This window comes from Vidua chalybeata, chromosome 10 (genome assembly GCF_026979565.1).
Source record: "Vidua chalybeata isolate OUT-0048 chromosome 10, bVidCha1 merged haplotype, whole genome shotgun sequence".
Lineage (NCBI taxonomy): Eukaryota > Metazoa > Chordata > Aves > Passeriformes > Viduidae > Vidua > Vidua chalybeata.
Window position 1 is genome coordinate 1,893,259 of NC_071539.1, and position 13,148 is coordinate 1,906,406.

At 48.6% G+C, this 13,148-nt stretch overlaps 1 protein-coding gene across 1 annotated transcript in view; it reads right to left on the reverse strand.

Annotated features, from left to right (window-relative positions):
• Window positions 1-2,545: 2,545 nt before the first annotated feature.
• Window positions 2,546-13,148, reverse strand: part of PPM1L (protein phosphatase, Mg2+/Mn2+ dependent 1L) — a 70,553-nt gene continuing 59,950 nt past the window's right edge. The window contains exons 2-4 of the mRNA XM_053951755.1: window positions 11,443-11,617; window positions 6,519-6,680; window positions 2,546-4,559 (exon numbers count right to left, since the gene is read on the reverse strand). Coding sequence (XP_053807730.1) covers window positions 4,210-4,559; window positions 6,519-6,680; window positions 11,443-11,617 — 687 coding nt within the window. The 3' untranslated portion in view covers window positions 2,546-4,209. The remainder of the gene's footprint in view (window positions 4,560-6,518; window positions 6,681-11,442; window positions 11,618-13,148) is intronic.

Genomic DNA, 13,148 nt, shown 5'->3' on the forward strand with positions numbered 1-13,148 from the left:
GCCAGCAGAAGGAGCCACGGTGCCACCAAGCCAGGGACAGGCTGGGACAGCCCCAGCCCCGCCAGGAATTCCAGGAAGGATCCGAGGGATGGATGAACTCCACAGCAATCCGTGCTGCAGGCTGAGGGAATCATCAGAGCGTCCCAGGGGAGTGACCTGGGAGCTGGGACATCCCTGGGAACAGCCCAGTTCCTGAGCACTGGGACATCCCTGGGAACAGCCCAGTTCCTGAGCACTGGGACATCCCTGGGAACAGCCCAGTTTGGGAACAGCCAAATTCCAGAGTGCTGGGACATCCCTAGGAACACCCAACTCCCCAGCACTGGGAGATGGGACATCCTTGGGAACAGATGAATTTGGGAACAGCCCAATTTGAGAACAGCCCAATTTGGGAACAGCCCAACTCCCCAGCACTGGGAGATGGGACATCCTTGGGAACAGATGAATTTGGGAACAGCCCAATTTGAGAACAGCCCAATTTGGGAACAGCCCAGTTTGGGAACAGCCCAGTTCCCCAGCACTGGGAAATGGGACATCCCTGGGAACAGACGAATTTGGGAACAGATGAATTTGGGAACAGCCCAGTTCCCTGGCACTAGGAGCTGGGACATCCCTGGAACAGCCCAATTTGAGAAGAGCCCAATTCCAGAGTACTGGGACATCCCTAGGAACAGATGAATTTGGGAACAGATTAATTTGGGAACAGCCCAGTTCCCCAGCACTGGGAGCTGGGACATCCCTGGGAACAGATGAATTTGGGAACAGCCCAATTTGAGAACAGCCCAATTTGAGAACAGCCCAATTTGAGAACAGCCCAGTTTGGGAACAGCCCAACTCCCCAGCACTGGGAGCTGGGACATCCCTGGGAACAGACAAATTTAGGAACAGATGAATTTGGGAACAGATGAATTTGGGAACAGATGAATTTGGGAACACCCCAGTTCCCCAGCACTGGGAGTTGGGACATCCCTGGGAACAGATGAATTTGGGAACAGCCCAGTTTGGGAACAGCCCAGTTTGGGCACAGCTCAATTTGGGAACAGCCCAGTTTGGGAACAGCCCAGTTTGGGCACAGCTCAATTTGGGAACAGCCCAGTTTGGGAACAGCCCAGTTTGGGAACAGCCCAGCTCCCGAGCCTGGCTCAGCACAGGCTCAAGGTCCATTTGTCACCTCGGGCCACCCACAGATGCTCTTTGGCCACTCCCTGTGCCCTGAGGCTCCAGGTGTCCCCAGGGGGGGATGGAGCCACCAAGCTGCCCTGGGTGAGCAGGAGGAGCTCCCAGCTGTGCCTGGCAGCTCCCGGGTGTTGGGAGGAGAGCAGCAGCAAGGCTGGAGCCCTGCTGCCACAGCCAGAGGGACATTCCCGGCCAGGGCACCCGGCAGCCCTTCCCAGATGGAGGACGGGCTGTTAAGGCAGTGGGAGAACCCTGCACTGGTCAGGTTGCATAAGCAAAATGTACAAGGAATTCATCCTGTCAGCCTCCAGCTGTGTCACGACAGAGTTTTGGCACAAATCAGCACCACTGGAAAGTCGGAAATGCCTTCATTTGGAGGGAAAGCTTCCAAACCTTCCAGCTGGGAGCACAGGTAGGCACTGCACGTGGATGTGGGAGAGCACACAAAGCCTCTCACCTCCGCCAGTCCTTCCTCTTTAAAGCGGCTGAAGCTCCTTTTTTAAAGCCATCGAAGCAGAAACCCCCGGGCTGAGCAGAGATCCCGGCTCTGGCCAGGACAGCCCTGCCAGGGAAAGGGGAGAGGGAGCTGAAGGTGCTGAACCAGTTCTTGCTGCGGCTGCAGCCACTGGGCTGGTTGGGATCGGCCTGGAGGGACAGGGAACGATCCTGGAACGATCCTGGAACGATCCAGGCAAACCTGCAAACCACTCCTGCCCCGCTGTGTCTGCCTGAATCCTGGGCAGAGGCTCACTTCCAGCGTGAGCTGCTCTCCCAGCGCTCCCTCCTGGCTGCAGCTCGTGTTCCCGGCTGTGCCAGGGCTGTGCTCGGAGCTCACGGATCCCTCAGCGATGCTCACTGGCCCTGGGATGCTCCGTGCGGCCAGGAGCTCCCACCCTGGGCTGTTTTCCTGGGCGTGACCATCATCCCAGCCTGTGCAGTGCAGGGGGGACGCCTGTGCACACAAACATCCCTCTCCTTCAGAGCTGCTGGCTGGAATTCCTCTTTCCCTTTGCCCTCCAAAGGGGAACGACGGGAAGCGTGAAGGGGACAGGGAAGGCAAACTCCACACACCGAGCTCTGCCTGGAGCTGCTCCCCTGCTCCTGCTGTGCCATCCCAGCCCAGGACCCAGCACTGCCATGGAACCATCACCCAAGGGCTGCACTTGCAGCACTCTGACCTCAGCGACCTCTGCACACTGAACAGAACTGAAGCAATTATTCCCAATTCCTGTAGCTGCTCAGCTGAGCAGCCAGGCTGCAGCTCGGCTGCACTGAGTGCAGGATTGGAACGTCAGGAAGCTCCCATCCCATCCCATCCCATCCCATCCCATCCCATCCCATCCCATCCCCTGGGAATGGAGCAGTGCTGCCTGCCTGCTGCACAGAGGCTGCTGGACACTTCTCAGGGGCTCTGGACTTCAGCACGAGCACGGGGGTCCAGACACATTTTGGAAATACCACCAGAGCCAATTGAGGGCCGAGATTATCCCCTAACAAATTAAAGGAGGGAAGTTTCTTGGGGGAGAGGTGACCTAGGGGCAAAACAAGACAAAGGTGGGGATTCCTTCTCGAGCAGGAGTTTGTGCTCTTTGATTTTTTGCCTTGAGAGACCCCGACCCCCTCAGCACCTTCCCAGCACAGCTCAGCCCCACCCCAAAGCCCTGCAGGTGAGCAGGGGGGGCAGGCAGCTGGGGAATGAGGAATACTCTCCTTTCCCAAGGAACAGGCAAGGCCAGGAATCCATCACATCCCTGACCCAGCTCCACAGCCAAACACGGGCAGCCTCCATCACCCTGAAGACTTGAGCAGATTGTCCAGGACCACGTTCTGGGGAGATCCCAAGGACTTCTGTGAGGCAGGATAAGGAAAAAGGAGCCATCCAAAGTCCTGCCTGCCCTGTCCCTCTGCCATGACACAGCTGGTACCAGAGGTGCAGCGAACCCAAACTGTCCTCATTCCAACTTACAGCAGCCACAGATCCCAAAATACAATTAAATACTGAAAGTTAGATCTAAACATACTTTTTGAAATCTAGATTTAACACAACCTTTCATCTCTACAGTGCACTGATGCTGCCTGGCATTTGCATGTCATCCCAAAAGCCCGTTCCAGGGGGGTCTGCCCTGGGATTAACACCACAAATCCATCTGCAGTGGTACAAGGAAGTCTTTTCACAGGCTTGACTCCCAGCTAGGTAGCTCTGAGGAACGCCCTGCTTGGGTGAGCTTCCCAACAGTCACCAGCGAAATTCATTTTCTCTCACATCACTTTCCAAGCCCGTGCCACAGAAATAAGGTCGGGGTGATTCTCGGCGAAGGACAGACATTGTGCTATCCCAGCTGAGCTCTGTTCCCGTCCAGGAGGTTCAGAACTCCCAGGGCTTTGCTGAAGCCCACCATGAGTTGGCTTGGATACAATATGGCCTAGAAGAACTGTTCTGGAGTAATGCACAGCCTGAATAAACGTGGTCATTCAGGAGCTCTACCTACTCACATGCTCGGCAGGGGTTTGTTCCGGGGGGCGGTTAAAGAAAGCGAGAGCCAGCAGCGGCAGCAGGCTGAGAGTTGGCTCCTCTTCCTCCTTCACATCACAAACCCTTCTCCTACCCACCCCTTCCACCGCAGGGGACAGAGACGGGGAACACGAGAGCAGCTCCTGAGCAGTGACACCCAGGAGGGAAAAGCAGCAGCACTGCCCTGACCCTGCCGTGCCCCCGAGCCAGCCTGGGGCTGCCACACCAGAGGGGACCAATCAAACCAAAAACCTACACAGGATTCCTAAAGAAACGTGAGAAATGGGGGGGGGGGGGCGGTTCCAGTCGGTTCCTAAGGAGCAGCGAGGGCACAGGGCAGGGACACGGGGGACAAACTGGGTTCTTGTGGTCGCTCAGCATGGATTTGTTGTATTGCTCCTTTTGTCAAGCCACGAGCAGAGCCCAGAGAGATCCGCTGCTGCGGGAGAGCCCGCACGGCGTTCCTGGAGCTTCCCACCACGGACAAACTGTTCTGAGTCCTGAGCGGGCCCGGGGGCTCCTCACTGCTGCTCCTCCGCTTTGCTGCTATTCCTGAACTTCACCACCATGACCGTGATGTTGTCGGGGCAGCCCCTGTAGAAGGACTGCAGCACGATGCTCTTGGCCCCGAAGTGCGGCTCGTCCAGGCGCTCCTTGATGAACCGCACGGCCTCCTCGTTGCTGAAGGCGTCCCACAGCCCGTCCGAGGCCAGGATCATGAACTCTGGCTGCAGTTTGTCCAGGTCAAAGCTCAGGATGTCGGGGTCGGGGATCACCACGTTCAGGTTCTTCAGGGGGTAATCGCCCAGCGAGCGCGACATGGCCAGGATGCCCTGCACGCGCCACGAGCCGTTGAAGCTGATGAATCCACCTGGGGAGAAAGAGCAACGCTTAGAGCAGCTCGTGGGAACATCCAAGGAGCTCTTTGGGACATCCAAGGAGCTCTTTGGGACATCCAGGCAGCACTTGGGAACATCCAAGGAGCTCTTTGGGACATCCAGGCAGCACTTGGGAACATCCAAGGAGCTCTTTGGGACATCCAAGCTGCTCTTTGGGACATCCAAGAAGCTCTTTGGGACATCCAAGGAGCTTTTTGGAATATCCAAGAAGCTCTTTGGAACATCCAGGGAGCTCTTTGGGACATCCAAGGAGCTCTTTGGGACATCCAAGGAGCTCTTTGGGACATCCAGGCTCCTCTTTGGGACATCCAAGGAGCTCTTGGGAACATCCAGGCAACACTTGGGAAGATCCAAAGAGCTCTTTGGAACATTCAAGGAGCTCTCTGGGACATCCAGGCAGCACTTGGGAACATCCAAGGAGCTCTTTGGGACATGCAAGCTGCTCTTTGGGACATCCAGGCAGCACTTGGGAACATCCAAGGAGCTCTTTGGAATATCCAAGGAGCTCTTTGGGACATCCAGGGAGCTCTTTGGGACATGCAAGCTGCTCTCTGGGACATCCAAGGAGCTCTCTGGGACATCCAGGCAGCACTTGGGAACATCCAAGCTGCTCTTTGGAATATCCAAGGAGCTCTTTGGAATATCCAAGGAGCTCTCTGGGATATCCAAGGAGCTCTATGGGACATCCAGGGAGCTCTTGGGAACATCCAGGCAACACTTGGGAAGATCCAAGGAGCTCTTTGGAACATTCAAGGAGCTCTCTGGGACATCCAGGCAGCACTTGGGAACATCCAAGGACTTCTTTGGAACATCCAAGCTGCTCTTTGGAATATCCAAGGAGCTCTTGGGAATATCCAAGAAGCTCTCTGGGACACCCAAGCTGCTCTTTGAAATACCTAATCTGCTCTTTGGAATATCCAAGGAGCTCTTTGGAATATCCAAGAAGCTCTTTGGGACATCCAAGCTGCTCTTGGGAACATCCGAGGAGCATTTTGGGAACATCCAAGTAGCTCTTTAGAATACCCAAGCTGATTTTAGCACTAAACCTCCCTCAGGCTCAGACCAGGCCTCTCAAAGCCAGGCTTTGGGCAGGGCTGGGGCTGAAGCTCCTGGGATGCTCCTGGTTATCCACGTGGAGATCCCAAGGGATGGTCACTGGGCTGCTGAAGGCTGTTCTCCCTACCCCAACCAGCTGGGTAAGGGGTGGGTCACCTGCTGCCACCTCTGCCCTGGGACATCCCACTGGAATTTTGGGTGGAAAACAGGAGAGATTTGATCTGCTGCCACCTCTGCCCTGGGACATCCCACTGGAATTTTGGGTGGAAAAGGAGAGATTTGATCTGCTGCCACCTCTGCACTGGGACATCCCACTGGAATTTTGGGTGGAAAACAGGAGATTTGATCTGCTGCCACCTCTGCCCTGGGACATCCCACTGGAATTTTGGGTGGAAAACAGGAGATTTGATCTGCTGCCACCTCTGCCCTGGGACATCCCACTGGAATTTTGGGTGGAAAAGGAGACATTTGATCTGCTACCTCTGCCCTGGGACATCCCACTGGAATTTTGGGTGGAAAAGGAGAGATTTGATCTGCTGCCACCTCTGCTCTGGGACATCCCACTGGAATTTTGGGTGGAAAACAGGAGATTTGATCTGCTGCCACCTCTGCCCTGGGACATCCCACTGGAATTTTGGGTGGAAAAGGAGACATTTGATCTGCTACCTCTGCCCTGGGACATCCCACTGGAATTTTGGGTGGAAAAGGAGAGATTTGATCTGCTGCCACCTCTGCCCTGGTACACCCCACTGGAATTTTGGGTGGAAAACAGGAGATTTGATCTGCTGCCACCTCAGTCGGGCGCTTCCCACCTCTCCCAGGTGAAAAATGTCAATTTTAGTGACAAATAAAAGCCGAACCTTCCAACAACTCACCAGCTCTCTTAATCCTCTTCCTCTCCTTCAGCTGGTAGGGCTTGTGGTCGTGGGACAGGGGGATGGCATTGCCATCCTTGTCACAGAGGACGCCCCGGGAGTCGCCCACGTTGGCCACGGTCAGCTCCTTGTCGGACAGGAGGGCGATCAGACACGTGGTGCCTGCAGGAACAGCAGGGGCTGCGTTTAGGTGTGAAAAAACATCGTTTTTCCTCTCATGAAATGGATATTCCTGACCAGCAAGGAAATGTTCCTGTCACGGAATGCCAGCGTGGTGGAGGGTGGGAAAAACTTCCAAGGCTGGGGAGTCCCAGCTGTGACCCCCCCCCCAAGCACTGAGCCCTCCTCAAAATTGCAGGAATATTTCCCATTTCCCTTTTATCTCCTCTCCATTCCCATCTTCCCCTTCCTGCCCCTCTCACCCCAAATATCAGCTAAAAAAAATCCCATTTTGGGGCTGGCACCCAGCTCTGGATGCAATCCCTAAATATCAACATCTCTGGGACTGCTTGACAGCAGGGAAAAATGAATCCCATCTCTTTTTCTGTTGTGCAGTAATGAAACTCAATTTTTTCAGGACTCCTGGAGAAGAAGGGCCATCCATTAAGGAAAAAAAAAACCAATTTCCCACAGGACAAAAAAAACCTCCAGAACCTCCCAGCAGGCTGGAATTCCCTGGCACACTGGAATTAAATGCCAAAATGCCTTTAAATAACCAAAATTTGCCACAGATCAGGCACTGACCACCTCAGATGTTTAGGAATGCTGTAAATCAAAGGAATGGGATTAAGAGCCAGAAAAGCTTTGTTGGGAGAAAATATTCTTGCACAAAATTACCCCAGCCTTAGCTAGTCAAGAATGCCACTTTTTAAACTAAAGGATTTAGAGATTAGGAGAGGATTTGTCCCCATCTGTCACTTTTGGCCTCCTTTCACTTTTTAATGCTTCCTTACTCAAACCTCACCAAAAAAAAAAAAAAAATCTTGCCAGCATTTGACTATTTCCAGACAAACTCATTTTATTTGTAGCTCTGATGGATTGATTTCCTAAAGGGAAAGATTCACAAAAAGAGGCAAAGATCCACATTGGGATGTGGAGTCCACCAAGGCCGCACTTTATTAACGCTGGATGTTGCCAAAAAAGGCCAAATTAACACCCAAAATTGTGCCAGACCCAGAGCAGTTCAGCTTTCTTCTGGCAAATGGACGCAGCTGAACTCAACCCGCTCTAGGAAACATCCCAGGGGAGAAAGGATTTACCTGGGGGTGCAAAATGGTCCTTCCAAGAGGGATGGGAAAGGTGGGGAAGTGCTTCCCTGTCCACCACACCCAGCCAGGATCGGTGTCCGAGCCCTTGGAGCCCCTCCAACCCCTCCTTCTGCAGCTTCCCTGGTGGGATTCCCGGCTGGAATTCCACCTGCCCATCCTTTCTGCAGAGAGGAAACCCTGCCAGTGCTCCAGGAGGGGTCTGGGGGATCCGCCCACGTCACCCCCTGCCAGACAAAACTGTCTTTTCTCCCCTTTCACCTCTATTTTGCCAATTTTCAAGGACTGTTCCCTTCACTTTTCCTGCCCCACCAGCAGCTCGAGTCCCTCATTCAGTTGATTTTGCTGGAGAAAAAAAAAAAAAAAAAGCCCAAAAAAGGGGAAATGCCAGCTCCAAGGGCTGGAGCAGCCAGGGCCAGCAGCAGCTGCTGTAATTACATTTAACTGCCCATTTTCTGTGCTTTGCTCACAGTCAGCTCTCGTTTCAAGGGCAGGTAGAGCCATTTCTGCCTTTCTCATAAATAGGGGACACAATTTGGAGGATGAGGGGCTCCACTGCTGTGTTTTCATCTCTGGAATTTTGGGCTTTCATTTACAGCTGGGAATTTTCTAAGCCAGTAATTGTGGAGCTTCTCATTTCCACATGATTTTTGCTGGGTGAGGCAAATCCCCAAATATGCGTTTCAGGCAGTTTTAATCTGTATTTTTGCCGTGCAAACACGGAGATTTCCATCAAGGAAGAAGCTTTCTTTTCTTTCTGACAGGAATCCGTAATTTCCCTGCATTTTCTCCTCCCTAACAAACTCCTTTAAATGAAAATAAGTGGAGAAGAGCTGGAGTGACCAAACTAAGGGAGGAAAAAAAAAAAAAAAATTACAAGATTTTGGGAAATTCTGTGTGAGAAAAGATCAACAGAGGTGACAGAAAGCAACAAATTTTGAAGTTTATTTTTTCTGCATCATTAAAAGCAGGTTTGGCTGCCCACGGCCTCGTGGCAGGTTCAAAATCAGGTTTTGTGCCTGCCCAGTCCACTCTCAGCTGGGAAAGCCCAAAAATTGGGAATTTGTGAAGGAGAAAAGTTGAACCTGGGTTTGGGGAAAGGCTGAAAATGAGTGATTTTTTTTTTTTTTTTTGCACAGAAAAATGAGAATTCTAAGGAACCGCTTGGGGAGGAATAAACATTTCACAAAAACAAGGGAAAGACTGAAAATGAGCGATTTCTCAGGGTGGTAAAATGACAATTCTAAGGAATTGCCTCAGGAGGAACAAACATTTCACAAAAACAAGGACAAAATCTGAACCTGCACAAGGTTTTTGGGAATGAGCCATTCTTGGGGCAAAAAAATGGGAATTATGAGGAACCATTTCAGGAGGAAGAAGCATTTCAGAAAGACAAGGACAAAAGCTCAACCTGCACAAGGGGTTTGGAGAAATCAGTGATTTTTGGGGCAGGAAAATAAGAATTAAGAGGAAGCACTTCAGGAGGAAGAAGCATTTCACAAAAACAAGGACAAAGCTGAACCTGCACAAGGTTTTTGGGGAATTGAGCCATTTTTGGGGCAGAAAAATGGGAATTATGATGAACCACTTGAGGAGGAAGAAGCATTTCACAAAAACAAGGACAAAAGCTCAACCTGCCCCAGGGTTTTGGGGAATTGAGCCATTTTTGGGGCAGGAAAATGAGAATTATGAGGAACCACTTGAGGAGGATCAAATATTTCACAGAAACAAGAACAAACTGCACAAGGGGTTTGGAGAAATCAGTGATTTTTGGGGCAGGAAAATGAGAACTATGAGGAACCACTTGAAGAGGATCAAACATTTCACAAAAACAAGGACAAAGCTGAACCTGCACCAGGGTTTTGGGGAAATCAGCCATCTTTGGGGCAGGAAAATGAGAATTATGAGGAACCACTTGAGGAAGATCAAACATTTCACAAAAACAAGAACAAACTGAACCTGCACGAGGGTTTTGGGGAATTGAGCCATTTTTGGGGCAGGAAAATGAGAATTATGATGAACCACTTCAGGAGGAAGAAGCATTTCACAAAAACAAAGACAAAAGCTCAACCTGCCCCAGGGTTTTGGGGAATTGAGCCATTTTTGGGGCAGGCAAATGGGAATCATGAGGAACCACTTGAGGAAGATCAAACATTTCACAAAGACAAGGACAAAGCTGAACCTGCACAACGTTTTTGGAAAAAGGAGCCATTTTTGGGGCAATAAAATGAGAATTATGAGGAACACTTGAGGAGGATCAAACATTTCACAACAACAAGAACAAGCTGCACAAGGAGTTTGGGGAAATCAGTGATTTTTGGGGCAGGAAAATAAGAATTAAGAGGAACCACTTCAGGAGGAAGAAGCATTTCACAAAAACAAGGACAAAGCTGAACCTGCACAAGGTTTTTGGGGAATTGAGCCATTTTTGGGGCAGAAAAATGGGAATTATGATGAACCACTTGAGGAGGAAGAAGCATTTCACAAAAACAAGGACAAAAGCTCAACCTGCCCCAGGGTTTTTGGGAAATGAGCCATTTTTGGGGCAGGAAAATGAGAATTATGAGGAACCACTTGAGGAGGATCAAACATTTCACAGAAACAAGAACAAACTGCACAAGGGGTTTGGAGAAATCAGTGATTTTTGGGGCAGGAAAATGAGAACTATGAGGAACCACTTGAAGAGGATCAAACATTTCACAAAAACAAGGACAAAGCTGAACCTGCACCAGGGTTTTGGGGAAATCAGCCATCTTTGGGGCAGGAAAATGAGAATTATGAGGAACCACTTGAGGAGGATAAAACATTTCACAAAAACAAGAACAAACTGCACAAGGAGTTTGGGGAAATCAGTGATTTTTGGGGCAGGAAAATGGGAATCATGAGGAACCACTTGAGGAGGATGAAACATTTCACAAAGACAAGGACAAAAGCTCAACCTGCACAACGTTTTTGGGGAATTGAGCCATTTTTGGGGCAGAAGAATGAGAATTATGATGAACCATTTCAGGAGGAAGAAGCATTTCACAAAAACAAGGACAAAGGTGAACCTGCACAAGGTTTTTGGGAATGAGCCATTTTTGGGGCAGGAAAATGAGAACTATGAGGAACCACTTGAGGAAGATCAAACATTTCACAAAGACAAGAACAAACTGAACCTGCACAAGGTTTTTGGGGAATTGAGCCATTTTTGGGGCAGAAAAATGGGAATTATGATGAACCACTTGAGGAGGAAGAAGCATTTCACAAAAACAAGGACAAAAGCTCAACCTGCCCCAAAGTTTTGGGGAATTGAGCCATTTTTGGGGCAGAAGAATGAGAATTATGATGAACCACTTGAGGAGGAAGAAGCATTTCACAAAAACAAGGACAAAGCTGAACCTGCACCAGGGTTTTGGGGAAATCAGCCATCTTTGGGGCAGGAAAATGAGAATTATGAGGAACCACTTGAGGAGGATTAAACATTTCACAAAGACAAGAACAAACTGAACCTGCACCAGGGTTTTGGGCAATTGAGCCATTTTTGGGGCAGGAAAATGAGAATTATGAGGAGGAAGAAGCATTTCACAAAGACAAGGACAAAGCTGAACCTGCACAACGTTTTTGGGGAATTGAGCCATTTTTGGGGCAGGCAAATGAGAATTCCAGCCCAGCCATACCTGCCTCGTCGTAGGACACCGTGAGCTTCTCCAGCATCTCCCTGTCGATGGAGAGGATCTGCTGCTCCAGGATGCTCTGGTAGGACAGCACGCTGTTCTCCTTGTCCCGCTCGTAGTCCTGCAGGTGCTGCTTCAGCACCTCGGGCAGCCGCGCCTTCACGTACTCCGCCGCCGACTGCGGGGCACAGGGAACCAGAGTCAGCGGCTCCATTCGGAATTCTGGCTCGGAACTTTTATTCGGAATTTCAAGGCGCAAAGTGGCAGAGTGGAATCAAATTTAATGGCTTTAATCTGATTTTTTTTTCCTAAATTTTTATTCGAAATTTTAAGGCACAAAGTGGCAGAGCAGAATCGAAATTAGTGTGTTTATTCGGAATTTTTATTCGGAATTTCAAGGCACAAAGTGTCAGAGTGGAATCAAATTTAATGGCTTTAATCTGATTTTTTTTCCTAAATTTTTATTCGTAATTTTAAGGCACAAAGTGGCACAGTGAAACCAAACTTAATGGCTTTATTAGAAATTTTTATTCGAAATTTTAAGGCACAAAGTGGCAGAGTGGAATCAAATTTAATGGCTTTAATCTGATTTTTTTTTCCTAAATTTTTATTCGTAATTTTAAGGCACAAAGTGGCACAGTGAAACCAAACTTAATGGCTTTATTAGAAATTTTTATTCGAAATTTCAAGGCACAAAGTGGCAGAGCGGAATCAAATTTAATGGCTTTAATCTGATTTTTTTTTTCCTAAATTTTTATTCGTGATTTTAAGTCAGAAAGTGGCAGAGCGGAATCGAAATTAATGTGTTTACTCAAAATTTTAAGGCACAAAGTGGTACAGCGGAATCAAATTTAATGTGTTTATTCTAAATTTTTATTCTAAATTTTTATTCGAAATTTCAAGGCACAAAGTGGCAGAGTGGAACCAGATTTAATGGCTTTAATCTGATTTTTTTTCCGAAATTTCAAGGCACAAAGTGGCAGAGCAGAATCGAAATTAGTGTGTTTATTTGGAATTTTTATTCGACATTTCAAGGCGCAAAGTGGCAGAGTGGAACCAGATTTAATGGCTTTAATCTGATTTTTTTTCCTAAATTTTTATTCGTAATTTTAAGGCACAAAGTGGCACAGTGAAACCAAACTTAATGGCTTTATTAGAAATTTTTATTCGAAATTTTAAGGCACAAAGTGGCAGAGCGGAATCAAATTTAATGGCTTTAATCTGATTTTTTTTCCTAAATTTTTATTCGAAATTTTAAGGCACAAAGTGGCAGAGCGGAATCAAATTTAATGGCTTTAATCTGATTTTTTTTTCCCTAAATTTTTAATCGTGATTTTAAGTCAGAAAGTGGCAGAGCGGAATCGAAATTAATGTGTTTACTCAAAATTTTAAGGCACAAAGTGGTACAGCGGAATCAAATTTAATGTGTTTATTCTAAATTTTTATTCTAAATTTTTATTCGAAATTTCAAGGCACAAAGTGGCAGAGTGGAACCAGATTTAATGGCTTTAATCTGATTTTTTTTCCGAAATTTCAAGGCACAAAGTGGCAGAGCAGAATCAAAATTAATGTGTTTATTCGGAATTTTTATTCGAAATTTTAAGGCATAAAGTGGCAGACTGGAACCAGATTTAATGGCTTTAATCTGATTTTTTTTTTCTAAATTTTTATTCAAAATTTTAAGGCACAGAGTGGCACAGTGGAACCAA